The sequence below is a fragment of the Pelecanus crispus genome, chromosome Z (assembly GCF_030463565.1).
Source record: "Pelecanus crispus isolate bPelCri1 chromosome Z, bPelCri1.pri, whole genome shotgun sequence".
NCBI lineage: Eukaryota > Metazoa > Chordata > Aves > Pelecaniformes > Pelecanidae > Pelecanus > Pelecanus crispus.
The window spans coordinates 80,230,390-80,252,841 of NC_134676.1; the positions used below are offsets into that span (position 1 = coordinate 80,230,390).

The 22,452-nt window shown below is 38.5% G+C and overlaps 1 protein-coding gene across 1 annotated transcript in view; it reads left to right on the forward strand.

Moving 5' to 3' along the window:
* VCAN (versican) overlaps positions 1 to 22,452 on the forward strand; it is a 104,206-nt gene that overhangs the window by 32,971 nt on the left and 48,783 nt on the right. Inside the window, exon 5 of the mRNA XM_075726611.1 lies at positions 1,171 to 1,464. Coding sequence (XP_075582726.1) covers positions 1,171 to 1,464 — 294 coding nt within the window. The remainder of the gene's footprint in view (positions 1 to 1,170; positions 1,465 to 22,452) is intronic.

The following is a 22,452-nucleotide window of genomic DNA, read 5'->3' on the forward strand; positions in this document are numbered from 1 at the left end:
TAAAGAAACTTACACTATGGAACTGATATTACAGCTGTAATAACAAATCAGAGTTTCTACCTAGGAAGAAAAAGAAAATTGGCACATTGCCTCCTTTCACACTTGCATTCCTTTCAAGCCCGAAACAAGCATGATACTGATGTGAATTAAGCTGCTTGGGGTGATGTAGTTTCTGCCTTTTGCTAGGTTGCCTTGAGACAACTGCAGAGGTAAGACAGATTGCAGTGCACTCCTGCAACAGCGACTGTTGTGTTCTGGCCTACTGCAGTTGAGGAAGACAGTTACTGTTTTGTAACAAATATTTTGAATTTGCGCTGTTTTCTACAGCTGAATGTGGTGATTTTAGGTCTCATCTGAAGTCTGAGCAAAAACTAGAAAGGACTCAGTTTACTGTTTCATTCCTGGCATATGAACATTAGATCCTTGGTTTTCTTTATAGCTTTTGGGTGAATGAGGCAATCAAGCCAACAGCATAATGGTGATTTAGCCTGGAAGTAAAATATGACATGTTTTATTTGTTTTGTTTCAGTTTCCAACTGGAAGGCTATTGTTTACAAATTATTATTCTATGGAAGCTAAACTATACTAGCAGCATCCTGGACTAATTCAACTTTTTCACACAAAAAGGGCTTTGTGCACACAACATGTCTACTGCATTCCCTCACCTTTTTTTCCCCATGAGGCAAGATGACGACTGATGGAAATATGACATTAGGAGCTGCTGTGAAGCAGCCAGTGAAGAACATTTGCTTTTTTTGTATGTCTCAAGTGAGATTCTAGTAATGACTAAAAAGGTTAGGTAGGAGGCTTGCAGATGTAAAAGAATTGTTTTACTGAGAAAGTAAATTCTGTTGGACTGTATTTAATTAATGCAGTTGAGTCACAAAGTCTACTCCAACAGAGGTCACAGAGGTGCTTCAAGTCTGCTGTTCCCTCTGCCTAAAGACTGAGGGAGGGGCTCAATCTCCTACCACAGTTTACTTCACCATATTAAGTTTGTGTATAAATGCTCATGCTTTGTGGTAAGTTCATTTTCATGTTCAAATCTGGGACACTTCATATTCTATCTGATCATTTTACGCAAAAAACTATTGGAAGAGGGGAACTAAGCTGACTTTATGGCGGAATGTGATACTCACTCCTTGTTATCTTTTTTTTTTCTTACTCTAGATGAAGTGGTTCATGTCTCAGTCCCCAAGAAGCTCACCTTTGAGGAAGCTAAAGCGCTGTGTCAGAAAAGAGGTGGCGTTCTTGCTTCTGTTGGGAACCTGTATGTCGCCTGGAGGAATGGCTTTGACCAGTGTGACTACGGCTGGTTGGCAGATGGCAGCGTTCGTTACCCAGCCTCAGTGGCAAGACCCCAGTGTGGTGGAGGTTTACTTGGGGTGAGAACCCTGTATCGCTATGAGAACCAAACAGGCTTTCCTTACCCAGATAGCAAGTTTGATGCCTACTGCTATGAACGTAAGCTTTTTTTAGTTATAATTTTCAGTATGCTCACCACACTAACCCTGAAAAGTGTTTTCTTAATATATGTTTTGTTTCAGTTCTTGTGGCATGCATAAGTTTTTAAAAAATTGTTTTGTCACTATGGCTTTACAAAAAAGAGAGAAAAGACAAACTAAAACAAATGTCTTAAAGTAGCATTGGCAGATAAAGATAGGCAAAGTTTTAAGATAAGATTTCAGCCTGAGCAGTGTTTTTACACAGTGACACACGATATCCACAGTCACCTTGAGACTGCGGATGCTACTTATTTTGGTATGCACCCTGGTATCTTTGTGTTGTGTCAATGAACGTAAGAACAGAAGAAATGTCCTACTTGACTGGGTGAATGACTGTCATCTAACTTGATATTCTGCCTCCAATTATGGCAATAAGAGAGGCTGTTTACAGACTGCATACAGGCCTGGCTATTTTCATGTCTCTGAGGTGCCAGTGACTTGGGGGCTATCTCTGGGTTCCAGGCATTTTGTCCCATCATATTTTTTAGGCTTCTAAAGCAGCTGTAAGTTCTCCTCTCACTTGCACAGTGTTTTCTGTGCCAAACAGCTGCTACTGTGGATGGTCTAGACTGCCTTTCTTACTGCTGCTTATTTCCCTCGTGGTATTTTCAGAGGCACATCAAGCATTTGCCATATTCACCTGGTAGACTGCATTAGTCTGCATACCTGTCAGCTTTCCTTTGGCTTTGGGTTAAATATTGTTCTGTAACCTCTTCCATCTTCAGTGCCAGCAGCCTAGCTCTGCTATTATTATGGTACAGTTTATCCTTGCATAAATTGCTTTTGTCCCAAAAGGTTCACCAGCTTCTAGTATACCTGAGTTTCTCTTCCCTATATCATCTCACCTGTGCATCAGTTCCACATCCCTGCCTGTCTCCCAGGCCTTCCTGGAATTGGCAGTGCTTCATAGACCACCACCATGGAGGTCCTGGTCTCATCTGCCTGGTCTCCCCCAGGACATCCCTCCTACATTTCTCTCTGCCATTAGAGATGACTACTTACTCTTTCCTACACCTCCAGAAACCCACCCATGCATCTCATGACATGCAACATGTAAGTTTCTGTGTAGCCATTCCAAATGCCACAGACCAGCTATCTGTGCCTGTTAAGAGAGGATCCCATTACCTTACTTCTATCCTTTAAGATCCCCTCCATCACAAGGATGTTCTTTGTGCAAGACGACACTGATACTGTTGGAAGGTGCATTGCATATAAGAGTTCAGACTGCTTCTTCCCAGCTGAATATCCTGCTTCCCTGAGACTTGCAGCTTCCTCAGCAGTATAGGGAGGTTGGTCTGCTCAACAGTTTTCCTGCAGGCTTCTCTGTTCAAGGAAGTTCCTGTGGTTGCAATTAGTACGATTGACATTAAGGTGTAAGAGCGACTTACGTTGAGTTAAAAGTTCAGAACTTGGTCTTTAACTATGAATATCTAGGGGTTTTGGACTTGGTCCTGTGACTGTAAGTCAGAACTGCTTGAAATGTGCAGCCTGTACTGTCCTCATTTTTGTGGATGATGAACAAACTGCAGGTGCAGATCTTTCCAATTCAAGCATTGAAGACTCATTTATGAACAAACCCTACTGCTTGAGAATAAATCCCAACATCTGGTGTCATGTTACAGTCTGGCTGTTCTCAGACACTCTTCTCTGCAGTATCTTCAAATAGGATTGGGTTTCTTTCCCTTTATTGCTTGTGGGTAATATGTTCCAAAACTGCATGTGGAAGTAGTCCTAATGGACGTCAAGAGAACTGCATGCAGGAATAAGGACTAGTTAAGTTCAGGAGTGTGTGCTGTAATCTGCAGAGCAGAGTTTTGTCATATCACGCTTTCTGTCCCTCACCCAAATTGTTTGTAATTGTTTTTAAGTGTCGTGGGTTAAACTGACTTTAATGGGGATGAAATTAATCAGTCCCTCTAAAAAAACAAAGTAGGGACTGGACATTTTGCCTGTGATCTAGTCTTTAGTTGGGACAAATTCCAACTTTCTGTTTGTTTGTGTGAATTTCACCCCTTTCAAATAACATATGCCTTTTCAATGTTCTCTCTGGAAGTTTTAGTTAACAAATTCTAGTAACATACCATTTGTTCTAAAAACATCCTTGATAAGTATTGGGTTGTTGCCTTTTGTATAACTGCTTTTTCTGCAAACTCTTGCCTTTAACACATGGAGAATAAATATTTCATCAGTATGCAACCCAGGAAGTAGACAGTCTATAACTATCAATGCTTTTACCAAAAATTGCTCTCTAGCAATTTTAATTGCAATCAACATTACCTCAGAATTAATGAAATGCTGCTAGCTGGATGACTCAGGTTTTGCCAAATACATCTGGTTTGTGTAGGGAAGTGCAGGAGTGTAATGCTGAATGGTGTACCCTCCTTCAGAATGTCTGTCTGCCACATATTTCAGAAGTTACTGAAAGCTTGCTCTCCCTCTCAGAAGGTGCTCAGAATCTCATGGGAACCAGCTGTAACTCTTCATTGCTTTTGCTAAAAGATTTATGCAAGTAGTGAGTAATGAGACTTGCTGCCTAGCATCTTGCTTTCACATCTCAAGCAGCTGCCTGAAGCAGCAGTTCTAGAGTGAGTCACTCTCTCCTGTTGGACTGTTGGAGCCAGTCCTTTTTTGGGGGCAGAAAAAGGGAGAGAAAGAAAAAAATGGTTCTACAGTATAGCAGGAGGCTTGAATTTAAGTCCTTGTTTCAAACCATCTTTTGTCTGGAAGTTTCTTCCAAAAACTTCCCATTATCTCTAATTCAAAGCTTCAAAGCTATGCAGTAGTCCATCACATAAAGTCCACTATTCCCAGGCTCTGACTGCTTTCGGCTTGATATGAAGCTTTTACGCAGAGATTACCACTGTGCCAGACAACAACAGTCCTCCCTAGGATCTTGACTTTTTCCATGCAACTCAAATCCAGCGCTTATAGCTCTTACTGTGCTCATTAGGTGTCTCACATTGCATTGTTATCTTTCCATCCTTGCCTGAATAAAAAGCAAAAAACTTCTGTTGCTGACAAGAAAAAAGGGAGGTCGTTACATGCATGTATGAGATCTTAGTCAGCTAAAGGGAAAAACACAGAGTGCCTCTATGAACAAGGCAGGATCAAGCCAGCTACCCAGGTAGCACCAGCACCAAAGCTCTGCAGCACAGATGTTCATGCGGTGATCTCAGTTTTTTTACAGCATCCCTGTAAATTTCCTCTGCCTCCTGTGAGAAAACTAGTGAAGTTCCCATTGACTAAGCTTCGAGGGTTATGGCCACATGTTGCATATTTAGTCTGAAGTGAAATGGTAATGATGAAGGACCTGTGTCTGCCACTTTTACTCATGCTGAGTAATACTGTACTCCCTGAGTAAGGCCACCAAAACAAATGCCTCCCAGCAACAGAAAGGATGAGTCCAATGCTTGAATTTACACATACTCTGAAGCAATAGATTTGTGGCAAAGCAGGTATCTGTTTTAGCCATTACAAAGACAAATCATATATTTAAGAGAGGGGATATCTCTTTTTTCAGCAGTGTTTAGAGTCTTCACTCTTATCCTGTGATTAAAAGTCTCTGGTGGAAAATCTCAAAATATTAATTTTAAATTGCAGTTAAAAGAAACCTCAATCTGTATTTTGAACATTTGACTTATTCTTAAAAGGGAATAATATTTATTAAAATACATGAAGAACAGTAACCCAAGCAGTAAATTCAACTTACAAATGGTATGCACTAGTTTCAATAAAACAGTTAACCTGGACAACATTTAACAGCAGTTAAATTCAGGATTTTAACTTCAGCAGTGTTCTGGTTACAAAATTACGTTGTACAGTGTGTCTTGACTTCATGAAAATAAAAGTGGCCCAGAATAATGATTTAAAATCTAAAAATCTTGTTAAAAAATAAAAAAACCTTCTTTACTTTGATCACAACTGTTTCTCACTCTACGGAAACCGCATGGTTCTGAGTTTCTGAAACATTATCCATGTATTTCCTCCCATCCTTCCAAGACTTTTGCCAGAATTTTTAGTTCTTTTTCTCTGAGCACTGCTACCTAATCTTGTATCTGATGGGGCTTGAAAAAGTTTCAGGTTAGACACATGATTAGGTACTTGAAGCTCCTTGAAGGCCATTATCAGAGGAAAAGTTTTTCAAATGTTAACTTAGAGAACTTTTATTTACCATTTAAAAAAAAAAAAAGGTAGAACAGCTGTTGTTGAACACTTACGTTTACTTGTAAGAGAATAAAATATTGTATCAGCAAAAAAAAATCATTTTAATGGGTTTTTAATAGTCTATTTAATTTAATAGTTAGTAATTTATTAGTTCTTGCATAGAGCTATAAGGTATTTATTTAAATCCATCCCTCAGCCCCCCAGTCTTGCCAGGTCTAATTCACTGAAGTTTGAGGGAATCTTGCCACAGACTTCAACTGACTTTGGATGGGGCATTTTACACTATAGTATCTGTGGAATAAATTGCACACCAGCAATGCACTGATCAAAATGTATACAGTTTTTGTCGTACATACCTGCAACAAAACTGAACTTGATGAACTTCATACACAGACGTGGTTGAATTTTTGAAACATGCGTTTTGCTGAGAAACACTGATTTATTAAAGCTGAATTCTTTCATAGACCTGTATTGATTTTGGCAAATCTTTCAACAAAACATTTTTTGCTTGACTCAAAACACGTGTTGACTATTTTGCTCTGGATTTGACTATTTTGTTTCAGATTTGCTCTTTCATTTTGACTTTGTTTCATGCACCTTTATTGTTTCCCTCTGGTTATGCCATTTTGGTTTGGCATTATGATTTCATTTTAGCTGGAGATTGGAAAATTCCAGTGCTGAGACAGTATTGCCATATGTGTCCATCACGAATGGAGTCCACGTTGTTTGGATTGTTTCAGTACAGCCCCACCAGGAGTGTCTCCAAGCCAATCACTGCTTGTGACTGAAGGCCTCTCTGATGCTTCATCTGTCTAAAGCTCAAAATCAGAGCACACTTTTATAGAAGAGATATAGAAAGTGCAAACCTTCATAGTATGTAGCAGGACAGACCTTTGTGAGATGAAGTGGAGAAAAATTGTCTCTCTGCAAACCTCTCTCCTGCCTACCCCAAAACCCCTCCAATCCAAACCCTCTGTTTCTTGTCACTTCAAGTAAGAGTGTTTTACTAGGACAGGGGTGTTTGGTAATGCAAAGTGACTTGCAAGCAGTGTTCTTCTATGGAGAACTTCAGAGCAGGGAAAGAGAAAAAAGCCCCTTCTTTGGAAGATCCTACAGCATGAGCCACCATGATTGCAGGCTAAGGCTCAGAAAATATCGGCTGTGCTCCACTTGTCTGGCGGCAGAAAGGATAAAGTTTTTAGGCATAGCTCAAAAGCTGGCAGAAGAAATGTTGTCTTCCCTTTTGCTGCATGTGACTTAGTTTGGAAAACTTTGAATAACTGGGCAGTTTTGTCCTTCTCCACAGCAACCGTTGGTAGCTACATGTCCCAGCTATTTCCTGGATGAGATAATTATTTCCAGCCTGATGTCAGTATTACAGTACTACAGGAGATCTGTGGATTTTTGGTCCATGGTTTGGGAATGACCACAGAATACTGAAGACATCGGGCATGGTGACACCCAGGGAACAAAATTGTCAATCTGAAGAAAATGAAACACAATAGAGTGCTGAACATAATAAAGTCAGTGTCCTCCACCATTTCACAGTCCTGTATCAAAATGGGTGAAATGCCTTTGAGCAGGCAAGCATCTCAAGTTCATGGCACTGTTCACAGTGTATACAATGCTGTTGGCTCTGCTTGTGCTTCCTTTCCCCTCTGTGAGGGTGAAGTTATGCAAAGGGCTTAAGCTGTCTTAGTGAGGCAGCTACCACCAGATAACAATTCTCTAGCTTTTATTATTTTGCTAAGAAGGTAGATCTCTGTGCTTCTCTCAGATATGCAGTTTAGCAAGACCTACATAGCTGCAGAGATCTCCAGTAATATCTTGGACCAGGTGTAGGAGGAATAAATCCCTGAAGCTCTCTGCTGGGTTTATAGCAGCAGGCAAACATCAGAGGCTGCGCACACTAACAGCTTGCAGCATGTTTCTTACCCCACTCTGCTTCAGTTACACGTTGAAGGAATTTTGAGAAGTCAGTCAGACCATGCTGAAAACAGCAAGAAGATTTCAATCCACTTCGGACAATCCTGTGCCATAGACCTCACTAGTACCTCACCCTGAGAAGGAGAAGGAGGAGGTGGTGGTTGGGTGCAGCTTAACATTTTAAATGCTGTGTAAAGTATGAACAGAGAAAACCTGATTTATCAATCTAGCTGTAAGCTAGAGGTGGAGCTTCAGGAGGAGATGCTTCTTTTGCCAGAGGAAATGAACTTGCATATGTCTGAGTCGTTAAGAAACGGGTTCCTTAAGAATAGTACCTAACTGCAAACATTGTGGCCAGAGGGAAAAGAAAGAAAAGAGGACACACCTGAAGCCATTTTTCTTTCATTCCCTCAGATCACTGAATGGGCCAGGTAACAAGGACAGGATTAGGAGCAACAAGGTGAAGAAGGAAAAGATCCATCCATTTAAGGTGTTCAAGTACAGGAGAGATAAATTGGTTTTGCTTTTTATTACCTTTGCTCACTGCTGTGGGAACTGGGTTCCACTCATGGGACATATGGGCAATTTGTCCTCTTTCACACTAGGTGGGGAGAGCAAAGCAGCAAGATTTTTTCTGTTGGTTCCTGACTCAAGTGACAATCTTGGCTCTCTTTGTTCTTCAATTGGTTTTTGTGGTCAGGAAGCAAAGATTGTTGCTTTTATTTGGTGCTGGGCTACAGATTTCATTAGGAAGAGCTGACTAAACAGGCTTGCTGATTTTTTTGTCCTCTTTGGCACTTTTATTATAAATAATGTGGAAGGAAAAATGCTTTTTGCTATTGTTCCTTTGTGGATAGATTGACAGGTTATAATTTGTTCACAGAACTACACTTGCATGTGGGGAAACCAGGAGATAACATATCCTTCCGTCTTTAACCATCAGATTTCAGAAGTTATGAAGTTGCAAGTGGTTTTACTTAAGAGTATTTGTGTACACGGAACTAATAGAGCTGCTGCCTTTGCTGTTCTGTTAGCTGGAAGAAAAGAACCTTGGGCAATGGTGTGAAGAGGATGCATGACCTTTTGTCATGTTTTTAAGTTTTTTCTTACAAATAAGATAGACCCATACCTTTTAATTTTTTTTTTTCAGAATCGCATTCATTTTCTCTAATATTGCACATATTTTGTAAGCAAGAATGGATACTGTGTTTAGATTTTTAAATTATTTTTCTTACTGCATTTGGCTTGTGTTTTGAAGTCAAAACACAGTGTAGGTAAGTAGGAGTATACACCTGGACTTAGAGAAACTCTTATAGTTGTAGTATTGTATTTTGAATTCTCCTTATGCTACCACATATCTCATAAGTAATGAACAAAACTCCACATCCCCTGTCCATACTTCTGGTTCCTGAAATGAGTGAATGAGTGGGTGCTGAGGCAGTGTAATAATGAAAGTTTTCTGGTTCAGTCTGTTACCCAGAGCCTTTTTTTTTTTTTTTTTTTTTTAATCTATTCTTACTCTTACATTGTCCAGTTTGTGAGGTTCTGCCAATAAATTACACTCCAGCTGCCATAACTCTTCAAGTCAGGGGAACATTCAAGACTGTCCTCTCTGCCAGGGTTGGTAGCAGAGAAGGGACAGGCACACAAAACAAACTTAACAAATCAACAAACAGAAATTAACATACAAAAATACGTAAATATTAAGCAAAGCAACCTATCTGTATAGACATCATGCTCTAAATGGGCTGGAAGATGTCAAACCATTAATTTCGACTGTCTCAACATTACTGATATCTTAGAATAACTTATTTTGGCTGTTATTCACAGGAAGAGTTCACTATTTTCTGGTTTCGTTCTGGCTTAAAACAATTTTTTGTTGTTTTGGCTGTTGACAATGACTCAAACAATTTCTGTTTGTAGAGTCTATGTTATTCCAGATTCTTAAGTACATACCTAAATGTAAACACAAAACAATACTTCTGAGTGCAGAGAAACTGCTCAAGTGGTTCAAGTTAGACACATAGTTAAAAATTTTGTGGAACTGGTTATTTTGAAAATGCATATATATAAATTATTATATACATAATATGTATATTCTTTTAAATAAACATTTTCTCCTCCAGAAAGAAAACCCAGATATCCTGAAAATATTATTAAACAGCACAGAACATACTAAAATCCTTATTTGGTAATCACAAAGTTAAACTATGTCTAAAGTTGTGTAGTGTGATTTCCTTGAAAAAAATATTAAGTTTTAATATTGCTACATTATTTTGAATCCTTATTTAAACAATGGTGGGAGAGAAGAGGAAGAAAAAGCTGTGCAGCAAAAGCATAAAATAAATAAACAGACAGTGAAATAATATAGTATCTCTGCAAAGTCATATACTCCATCCAAAATCAACTTCATGCAGGTTGTTCAATATAAAAGGAATCGATTAAAAAATGACAAGATATTCTTTGATATGAGCAGCTGTTGGTGAGATAATATGCTATCTTGTGGCTAATATGTTCATGAATTTTATTAGGAAAATCTGCATCATGTCTTGAATCAGAAGGACAAAAGAGATAGCATATTGCATGCATGATGCAAGGAGTACAGTAATGCAAAACATCTGGGTGGAGAGGACGGCAGTTCAAACTGATGTTCAGTCTATTAAAAAAGCAACCTTCTCTTTGATTTTTTCTTTTCCTGCAGAAAAAAAAAAAATAGCATTGATAGATTTCTCTTTGAAGAAGCACCTTTTTTTGATCCACTCAAATAAGTTTGCAAACCTGAAAGATCTGTATGAATAATCTTATATATCATATTTATGACAAAGCAGTTTTAGAGCGCCCTGTAGCTGGTTTTAACCAGAACTACTCTTTGCACACTGGTAACCCTGTGTCAGTTTCTACAAGAGAAAATTTGGCTGTTTATTGATAAACTCTTAAAAAATATGTGTTTATTGTATACCAGTATATGGATTTCATATTTATTGATTCATTTATTAATATAAGCGAATCAAATACACTTGGTGTTTTTTCAGGTTTACTTCATAAGTGTGTACATATTTTATCAAGTAATTAGCAGATAATGAGTCACAAACAATAAATAACTGCATGTCAGGCATAAATATGTAAACTTTTGGGACTTCCAAACATTTCTTGGAAACTGGGAAGCTACATAAATGGTTGTGATTAAGTACACAAAATTTCCCAGCAGTGATGAAATGAAGTTACCTTTTTTTTCCCCACAAATTTTAAAATTTATTCTCATGCCCTCATTTTTGTCTAGCTTTGTTAGAGGGTATTAGTTTTCATATTCTTTCAAACAGTGATCTTGATAGTCACTTAAAATATGGTAATTGGGGTCTGAATGAGTACCTGATCTTGGCTGCAAAACAAAATCAATCAGCGTTAAGGAAACACCCTGTGGTTAGAAGGGAGAATATGAGACTATTCTATCTCCTTTTCATTTTGCCATAAAAAAGAGCTGTTAAGGCAAATCAGTGGATACTTTGGTAGAAATTTAACAGTTACCAACCACCAATCAAGAGGACAATTCTAACTTACTTGTGTGCACTCTTCACTCCCTAGCTGTGAAGTAAAACTTCGTGGTTTAAACCATCCTCATGTAAGCCGAGAGGGGAAAAAAATTGTAAGAATTTGTTGGTTCTTGATTGTGTGAACACCATCTCACAACTGAATCATACAGGCATTGAAAAGAGCAATAAACATCCACTTTAGTTGTAGAACCCCAAAACACAAGAATCACTTGTGTTAAGGCTGTGTTTTGTTTAGTATCATTTCAAGAACTTTATTCCTTCTTGCTCAACTGAATGTTTTAACCTACAAAAAAAAGTGTCTATAAGTAGCTAAGTCTTCTTTGTAAAACCACAAAAAGATTTAACATATGGTAGGCAAAAGAATCCATTCCTTTTTCTGCTGGCAAACACCACCACCACTTCTAAATATAGCGACATCATATTTTCTTACCCTTACTATTTCCTTTTCACTTTCACTTCTCATTCAAGAAAACTGAAATATCAGCTCTTTTTCCTCATTTTCCTACTCTGTAAACCTTCTCATTCTTCCAGAAATCCTAAGCAGCCATCATGTGTCATGGCTATCTACTTTAGGGTAAATCAAATAGTGCTCTTGCAAAGGTGACATTTTCAAAGCTTGGTGTGTGAAACTAAACAAATATTTGTGTGACCCTAACTTACACATGCGGAATTCATATCTACAAATATCAAAGGGGTATGTAATTAGACATGGGTGTGTGAAAAGAACTGATTCGTGCATACATACTGCGTATACTTGAGTATAAACTGTCATTACAAAAATGTGTGACTAAGTTGAGTCTTTCTAAATTTTTTCATTTATTTTATTCCTCTTCCTTGCTCATGCTATTAGCTCTTGCAAGTCCCAAGTCAGCCAGAGGTCGTACCATCATTTAGAACATCTTCATCCCCATACGCCAGGCAGTAAAAATCTGATCTCAGAACTCACTTTTTACCCTGATAACTGGTATTCATACCTTACATAGGGTAAAGTTTCCTGATCTTTTTTATTAATTCACAGCTATAATAATGAGCATTTGGCTTCAATATTTTCTTGTAAAATACTGTAACTTTTGATTTCTGCATGTTAGGGGAATAGACTTCTTTGCTCTATTAGAAGTTGAGCAATATTTTCTTTTGCAAGAAACTATATGTGTAGTTCTCTCTGTCTGGTAAGCACTTAGTTCTCATATACACAGTCTGTTTAATGCATTCTTCATGTGCTTAGTGTGATTTTAAAGGACCATATTTTGCTCTTAACTGGCATCCATATCAGGCTTTTAACTCTCAGTCACTTAGCAATTAACAGCACTGATTTAAGACATTCACATCTTCCACTTGTCTGCTCCCGTTGGCCTTCTGAAGATTACCAGACTGGAAGAACTGGCAGAAGTGGAGATGTTTCCACCCTGGCCTTTTCCCAAGTAAATCCTGTTTTCTTAGCACAAACTCACTTTTTTCAGGAGTTTAAAATTTGATATCAGACTTTGAAGTGTCATGGCTGTCAGCACACATTTTCTCCTCAGATAGGATGGAAATCTGTGACAGAAGGAGCGGACGAGGGATAAGGCAGCAAGATTCTTTAAAACGTCATAGTTTGGTTCACTGGAAAGACCTTTCTTTGTGTTTCTTGTGAATCTAGGATAGTTACCCCCTTACTCTTCCCATCATTCAGGGGGTTCAGCACTCTGCCTTTTCATGTTCAACACTCCCATAGAAGCACTTCTGTGTGTGAAGGAGTTTCAGATGTATATCTTTGAAGTGTTTTCCAAAGATCAACATCATTATACTATTAAGTTTATGATCTTATGGTTTATTGTTCTCACCTTCCCCCATAATAAATTTCTCTCAGTATAATTTAAATGCAGGGCAGAAGCTTTTGCGGCATTGTAAAACAGTTCTTTATGGTGGCATGTTTGTTCCTGTTGCTTTAGCATGCTCTCGCTCCTGTGAGGGTTCCTTTTTGCAATTTGTAATTATGTGCTGAAAATAAACTAAAGTGGTATTTCACTCCCTTTATACATTTGAGTTGTATGCTACAGTAAGCTTTGAAGAAAACCCCCAGGTTTGCAGTACCACTCATTCATGACATCATGAAATAAACTTTTATATTCCCCGATTGGTACTTAGCTGTTTGATGGGTATGTGTATAATATGAGGTCTTCTAGGGGTAATTATATAAGCAATGAGTATGCATACTGCTACTCTTTCCATTTCATCTGCCTTTAAGTTAGATGTTTTGCAGCTTTATAATGTGCTTTTTTTTAATGTCATTCAAAGCTCTGTTGTACACTAAACAACTACCTAAAGCCTTTGACCTTTATACTTATTTCTCAGTGTAGCATTTAGTTTTTGTTGGGAACTTTCAAGCTGAATTAAAGTAACATTCGTTTGTGCTCTGACTGAATGAATCCTTAACTTTTTTTCTCTTTTTTAAGGTAAAAAAATCATATCAGAGCCTACAACTATTAAGCTGATTACATCTCTGAAAACTGACAGTGTGAAATCGTCATCTGCTAAAGTTACTGTTAAACCTCCTGTTTTTGAGACTTCAATTACTGAAGCGGCTGTCACCAGAACAGAGGTCCCTGCTTTGGAGGAAACAACCCTAGAGACTGAAGAAGGTACAGAAATCACTATTGATGTGGCTGCAGAAAAAAGGGAAATGGAGGTGCTTATGGAGAACATTAAGTTAACCACTGTTCTACCTCAGACTGTCACAGATGGCGAAATAAGCACTTATGATACACTGGGAAGGACTGAATATGATGTTTCACCTAGGTTAACAGAGAGCACATCTGCAGCTTTGGAACTGGAGCACACTTACTCTGAAGCAGAATTGCCCGAGGAACAAGGTAGGTCTGAAAGCATTGAGGACGCTTTCTTGACCTCTATAATTTTTCAGGATAGCACAGCTGTAGCTAAGAGTTCCACTGGTTCGTGGGAAGATACTGAAACAGGAGATACACAAAAACATGATGCTGATAATCAGACTGAACAAATAGAAGTGGGTCCTATGATGACAGCTACAGATAGCTTGTTACCAACTTCTTGGAGAGAGTTTCCCAGTACAGGGACTTCAGTTTCACTAACAAAAGAGAATATGTATCTTGGTGCCCACTCAACAAAAGAACCCACAAAAAAGTCAATGGAGGCAAAATCTGACAAGAAACTTACAACTGTTGTAATTCCTAAAGCTTTCTTCACCGATCAGTATGATCTTACTACAGAGGGGGAGGGCAAAGAGAGCATGTACACTGTTATGCCTGATAGAGTTTCTGTCATGGCTACTGGTAGCGTCCCAGAATCAAATGTGCCTGCTGCACCAGAGACACTCGTAGACGAGCATGAAGTAACCACTGGACAATTGCCTACAGCAGATGAGTCAACTCCATTTGTTAAATATAGTTCTGCGACAGTGTTTGATAATGAGGCATCAGCTGAAGGAAGCAGAGAGGACCTGAGAGATGTACAGCCTACTGTGTCATCTGCAATACCTGTATCCTTTTCTGTATCAACCATTAATCGAACAGGATCTGAGACCATCTCTCTCTCAGGAAGTACTGTTTCTCCTCAGAACTTCGGACAAGGCACCACATCTGTTATCCACTCATCTCAGCAAATGGAAGGATCAGCCATTTTAGAGGAGCAGGAAAAAACAAAGGAGCCAGAAATGAGACCAGTAGATGTTAAGATCCCTCATACCACAACCATCATTCCTACTTATATTACAGCAGAATCTGAGGGACATTCTGCAAATGAGAAGTTCACACAGGCTCCTCCAGCTTCTGGCATGTGGCTGCCGACAGATAAAAATCAGGAGTATATGACAGAAGAGTCATCTCATACTAAGAGAATACATGAGTTAGATACAGAAGATGGTATCTCTGGAATGGAGCCTACATCATCTCCAGGGCAAATTACAGAATATACAAAGCATCCAGGAGCTCCAGTTTCAGCAGTTACAGTTGCAACTGAGAAAAGCATGGAGCCAGCGGAAATGAAAAGTGATGAAGAAACTGTATCAGCTGATTTTGATCAGAGTAAAGATACTACAGGTGTCTCCCACACAAGCATCTCTTTGGATTTGGAAATGATCACAGTATCCAAAATATCAGTGGATGAAAGTAATGCAACAATAAAGTCTTTTAGCTCCTCAAGTGTTACTGTATTACCAACTGCTATGCCCACTGTCACGGAGGTAACTGAACTTGAAGGAGATGAAACATCAGGATATGTTTTGAAAATTTCCATTCCTACCCCAGAAGTTGAACAAAGAGAGGTTACTGAGCCATTGGAAGCAAAGCCTGCTGAAGAAGTCTCTACTGAAAAGGGGGTCTCAGAATACACAGTGACAGAGGAAAGCCAGACAAACATTGTGACATCAGCTGAGGAGGGGTCAGTGACAAGACTTCAAGACAGAAAAGGAACACCATCAGATGTCTTTGGAAGAACAAAGGAATCTATCGTATTTACAGATGTAACAAAGGTAGATACTACAGTTCTGCAGAAAGAATATGATGCTTTCCTAGTTCCAGTTACTGTAGAGAGTGAGGTCACTAGAGATATGCCAGTTACTGATCAGACTCCTTTTGATGGTATCTTTCATGCACAAGCAACAGAAACACCTGGAAAAGATAGTGAGGTGTTCCCAGAGGAACTCTCCACAAAAGATCAAGGTAAAGAACCAGACACTGCCACAGAGTCTACCTTATCTGTGACATCTGTCCAAATACATGAACAAAAGACAAGACCAGGATCTGAATTATCTCAGACAGCTCTTCAGGAAAACCAGGATGAGACAGGTTCAGCTTATGATGAGACACATCCAGCAACAGAAGTATCAGTGCCTGGAGTGAAGCTCACAGATTATGGAAGCATTCTGGGACCTGATGAAACTAGCACCAGGACATTGCATCTCACGGTGACTCCGAAAGCTGAAACTGCTACTGATCAAGAAGAGAAGGTCACTGAAGTGATGCCTACAGCAGTGGGTACCCAAGCAAAAACATATGAAAGCAGAGGAGCCCTTGCCATGGAAGAAGACAGTGACGTAGTGAGCTGGGAATCTGCGTTGCCCCCCAATACGATGTCGATGGGTCATTCTACTGTGGAAAGCATTACTCATCTGACTTTGGGAGCTTCTCCAAGCCAAACTCTGGAAGGTTCAGGAGTATCAGAAGAACCTGAAGAAATCAAACCAGCTGTATTTTCAGCTCACGTAACAGATAAGGCAACAATTCTCAGTGATGTAACAACATCTTCTATTAGTGCCGTAGACAAAATTCAGCCTACATCAGCATCCAAACCTTTTGTTACTCAAAAGTCACCACGTATCATTCCTGAGGAAGAAGAGGAGGTAACAAGCAATGACATCGTCATAATCGATGAATCTGTTTCTCCCAGTAAAGCCACTGCTAATGATGATCTGACAGGGAAGGTGTTAGAACCAGAAATCGATAAGGAATATTTCACAGCATCAACTGCTACTGCAGTTGCACGACCTACTGCACCACCCAAAATGAAGGAGGCCACAGAGGCTTTACAACCTCAAGAGGTGTCTCCTACTTCACACCCTGATAGTGGAAATGACATAAGATTGTATGTTATTCAAATCACAGGCAATGATACAGGTAAGATTTTGCCTTTTAGACCTGCAGTCCATCAGAATGGACAGTTTATAATAACAAACTGGTGTACTTTAGAACATACTGGAGATGTTTCTTGGATCACTGAAGGATGCAAAATACAAGTTTTGTCTAGACAGCAACTTACTAAATGTTGGTAGGTCTATTTTTCTATCCATTAAGCAAAACTCAGAAATGTGTTATGTATATGGTTTGGGGTAAGACTAATTTCTGTGTAAGAAAGAATATGAAACTGTTGTATTTCTTCTTAAAAGTCATGATGGCTATAGCCCAGTTTTCTTATTTAATGTTGTCAAGTCACTGACTTAACTTCAGCTATCTGTGAAACAAGCATTTTAATTTCACAGCTTCCATTCCATGCATTACTAGTCCTAAACGAAGCACTAGATTACTTTAACATTCCATTAGTCTGTAGCAATTAACAATGCCATGTACTGTGTAGTCAGCTAAAAAAGGTTAAGGCACTCTACTGCATCCACAAGTGGACCTCCTTTTGGGGGAAGAGTTTTTGCTCATTTTTGTAGCATATTATAATTTTTTTTTAATCCATTGTACAGACTCTGTAATGCAAACAGACACATAATTTTTAGTTTTGTTACATTTTTTAGCTGATGGCACTGTACATGTGTATGTAGCTTCAATTTCATGGGTATCCAGAACAGAAACTCCTGAAGTAGCGATGAACTGTTGAGTTTGGTGATGAGTATGTCTCCATAATGCAGTAGTTGAAGGCTATGCAATTTTACATTAAAGAAGCCTGTCACCTGACTACTATTTAAGATCTCTTGGTAAAACCTTATTTTTTAAAATGAAATGTAAAATCACTGGCAGAAAAGATAAAGCTCAAAATATCTATTAGGTTCAATGTTGTGTTCTCTTTAATTATTTGATAGTTATTTTATAATTATTTTATTTTTTAAGGGACACAGTAAAAATTCATTTTATGTCTCATATACCTTAACTATATGCAATACTTTTGAATGGTTGTATAAGAAACTGTTTTCTCATTGGTTTTCAGCCATAACATCCATATCTTTGAAGAACTTATCCAACAGATTTCAAACTTTATGGAAGTCTTTTGGTTGGTTTTGTCAGGTTTGTGCTTGGTAGAGTTTCATTCAAAAAGCAAAAGGCGGAAGTAGTTTCTCAGAGATGTGCTGTATCATTATTGAACTTTTCATACAGTGGATTTTGTATCTTTATTCACATTATGCTCATTATCCTACTTTATATTTATAAGATGTAAAACTGCACCAGTCATATCAGTGGTAGTTTAACCTTCCATTTCAGAAAATAATAGTTCTGTTATTTTAACATTTAAACATTACTTTTGTTTCTGTGGTATATTGTCATTATTTTGTCTGAAGCTTTAGATGTTGCCAGTGTCTTGGAAGTCTCAATTAAATGAGACAAGTCCAGTAAGTCAGAACAGAAGGGCAATTTCTGAAGACTAGACTTAAGCCACATATTAAATATTTTTGCACCTGTGGAAATTTGGTTAATTCAGCTTAATAGTTAATAGTTGCACTGTGTTGTAGTGAACTAGTTTTCCCTGTTACATTGTTGAGTTATACTACAGTTTACTGCATATGGGAGAGTGGGTTGTGCTGGGCAGCTGTATGTTGCAGGCGGATGGAAAGAAGTAGGATGGTTTGGGAGGGTGTGGAAACTTGGTGTTTTCTTCAGATAGTGCACAGGGAATACGATTCAGAATTTCTCTGCATATACATCAAGAAGAGTCTGATTTTATACTTTTTTCAGAATGGTATTGGTACTGTGATTCATTAAATTAGGCATTAGTTGAAGCTGGATTTTCTAAAGGACAGTGGATAAATGCATAGCCACTTTTCATGGTTACTCTTCCTTTCACTTGTGCGATCAGGTCATTAGGACAGGCTTTCTTCAGGATTTGCCTTCTGCATCTTCACAAACTTTCTAAAGCTGTGCATACGTTTTCCAGGTGTATATGTACATATGTGTGTGGGTGTTTATAAGCAGAGTTAAAGCTATACATCCTTAAAATTTTGCCTTTAGGAATGATTTAGTCTGTCAGCATAGAAAAATGTTTTTCTTGAAATATTACAAAATTGTCTATATGGCAGTATCTGTGCTGTCTTTAAACATAAAGGGATTTATCATGTATCTAGTGCAAGGTCAAAAAGGAGTTTTCCTTATTTTTTTGTTTTCAGAATCTGACAGTGGAAGTTCCTCCATTTAGCTATCCATAGAGAAAAGGCACCTTATACGTATTTACCACAAGTTAAGTTAGAGCTGCCAAAAATTTATTCTGTCTGAGGATTCAGATTAGTGTTTTCTTTTCTTTCTGCACAAATGAAAGACTGCATATGAAAAATCCTGTCAAGCCCAGTTTCACTTCATTGTTCCTTAGTCCATAAACTTTTCTTTGTACTGAAGGAAATGTACATAGGAGGTGCTGAAGAGGAATGAATTTGGCAGATATTACTAACATATGCCTTTCACTAGGACATAGTTCAACTTCTTATTCTATCACTCTCTGAAAATTGGTCCGCAGTCATACAGGAACTACATAAACTGTACTTTTGGCTTTTTGTTCTCAGCTAAATGGGAAAAGAAATACAGTTTTCATCATTACGTCTCTGTGATAAAACAAAAGTTTTTCCTCCTTTGCTTTGGCATGTTTTCAAGGTAATATAGTTTAGCATTCTTAAATAAAATAATCAGTGAAGTTTATAAGCAAAGGCCTTCATGATTTTCAAGTCAAGAGTCTAAAAGTGCCTCCTAAGAAATGACAACTTGCTTACCAAAGCCCTTCAAATAATAGCATATTCAAATAGGAATAATAATGAGAGATCTGCTGTATAAATGGTATTGTGTATAAATGAATATAATATTTTCCCTTTTCTGTATGCACAAGCCTTGGAAGTATTTATGAGATTAATTTGTGTTTCCATCTTTCTTCACCTCCTTGTTATTCAGCTTTTGCCAGAAGCAAGAGTTTAATAGTGAAGCAGGGCTCAGCGGAAATACGCTACCATGTTTTGTCTCCTATCAGCTGTATCACTTAATCACAGTAAAAACTTGCTATTACACTAACACAGCTGAATATTACTCTCTGCAGCTCCATTTACCATCTGTAGCGTAAGCATAATAATATTTAAGTGCTCCATGGAGGTGCTATTAGTCTTTGTTAGTTATAAGCATGTGGAAGAGAAGGGTCATGCCAAACAAATGGAGTTTTGAGAGGTGCAGATATCATTCACAGTCCCCAGCAAGCAGAACAGAGCGTATCCCTTGCAGCACAGGAGTCCCTTTGTGACTGGTGGGTGTCCTACCTCCCGGTGAAGTGTAGCAAGCGCAGTCCATTGCTGCTCTGGGTCTGGTGAGTTCACCTGTGGCCATGCACTGGTAGAGGGAGAAGCAGGAAGTATTTCTTGCGCCTTTCTTCTCAGTCTCAAACCCTCGCTAAACTGGCAGCAGCTTTGCTGAAGTGCTTTGAAGTCTTTGGCTGGAATGTGCTGTTGGTATATGGAATGTGTTATGGATGTATGGAATTTGGGGGATATTATTCTTCATTATTATTGTAGATTCAAACTGCACTTGAAAGACATTGAATGTTGACTGGGTTAAATTCAATTAAATATAGTGGCAAGGATCTTAGACTGTCTTAGACACACACATCCCCATTAATATGAAGTATACAATATATAATTGAAAGTTGATATTAAATGTTTTCAATTTTTTAATACAATAAGCCCTTAAATTTATTAGATCAGAAAAAGTTTCTCCTAGAGGACTTCTTTTCTTATGCCATCCAAGAGGTAAATAGTTATACTACTAGCTTTTAAAATGCATGCTTGCAATCAATTAAAACTTTCATAAAGGAAGTTTCAGTTACTTTTAGATAAAAAAAAATTACCCATGGAAACAGAAGTAATTTGGGGCCCTGGTGGAAGGTCAAGCTCATTAGCTTAAATTCGGGAAAATGTGCTCCAGTTCTGATAAGAAAGAACACACTGCTGAATGGATTAAGCTGCTTATTTGTATAAGAATACAGCAGTTTTCATTGAGAAAATGTATTGAACAAACAATCCATATACTTGTATGTAAGCAAGTGTGAGGCAGGTGCACAAATTAATGAGGGATTTAAGGCATGTTTTTTTCTGACAACCTATGGCACATGGACAGATCTAGGGCAGGTGTTCCAATTAATGAGGAAAATATATTTGTGCATAGGGACATCCTTTTTTATGCTACAAAAAGGACCACGCACATGTTTCATAATGGAAGGAGTGTGGGACTTCGGAACAACAGGCTGTTCCCTTGGGATTGTGACCATGTTGTGAAAGTGAGAAATTAAAATAACCCTGCACTGTGATATGTTTTCACATTAGCAACTTTCCATTGCATCAGATAGGACAGAGGAGTTTGTCTTTCACTGGAAAGATGCAAAACTTGCCACCTCGTGCCCTTTTATGTTCTTATAGCTCCTATGTATTGTAGTGGTGAGGGCTGATGCCGTTGCTGGAAGGTAATGGATTAGCAGCTGAAAAAAACCCCAAACCTGAAGGAACTTTTCAGCTCATAAAGCTTTTATGAGCTGAAAAATGCTTGTGGGGGTGTTGTTTAACAGTGGTTGAGGGGATGCTGGAAACATAACTCTTGTCTGTATCAGGAGTAATTTGCACACCTGCATTTTTTGGAGACATTTAAAAGTCTTTACTTAGTGAATATGTTTCAAAGTGCTTATTGGACCCTGGGACTTACACCAGCTCTGTCTGGTTTCTTGTCCCCTCCAGCTTTGAACAGAATGAAATTGCAGGAACTTGTGCTTTGTAGATTTGGAATTTTATGGAAAGAGGTTACAAACCTTTGTGTTTCAACATGTAATTCTCTGACATGCATATTTCTGTCTTAGCAGTGTAAGAGGGCATGTGAAATTTGAATGAAATGCAGAATGGTAATGAGTCATAGTCATAAACCTTAACAAAGAAGGCAGAATAGAGTCTTTTCAGGTCCGTCTTAGGCCTTGTCTTAAAATTCATTTAATCCTGTTGTCTTCACAGCTCCTTCTGGAGGGCTGTCCCAGATCATCATGGTTCTCTTTAAGTCTGATTCTAATATCTAGCCTGAATTACTTCTTGGCCAGTTTATACCCATGTTTATTCTTGCCAGCATTGTCTTTAGCTTGAATAGGTCTTTTTTCTTCCTGACACTTATCCCTTGATACTTTTATTTCCCTGTTCTGTTATAGAGAATAACCATGTCCCCTTTCAGCATTCATTTTGTTAACTTCTGAGGGGAATTCATGCATGGGAGTGTGGAAATGTGCTGGGAGCATGCTGGGAGGAAAGACGCTGGCTCTGTTCCGGAGGCTGTGGGTGTCAGGATGGTGTTGTGACAGGATGAGATGATGGTGTGGAGGGACAGGAGCACATGTCTCACCACACTATTCCCAGGCAGCACCTCACGTGCAATAGAGCCAGCTTAAAAGCATGCAGCATGCAGGCTTGTATCTGTCTCCACCTGTATCCACATTGTTCTCTTTTAAGTTATTTTATTTATGCCCACTGGCAAATATCTATCTGGACACTGTTCTTTGTAGCATACACACATGTGCTATGTGCAATTTTTGGTGTACCTTTCAAAAATTATGTGTATTAATTATCGTGTTAGAGAGAA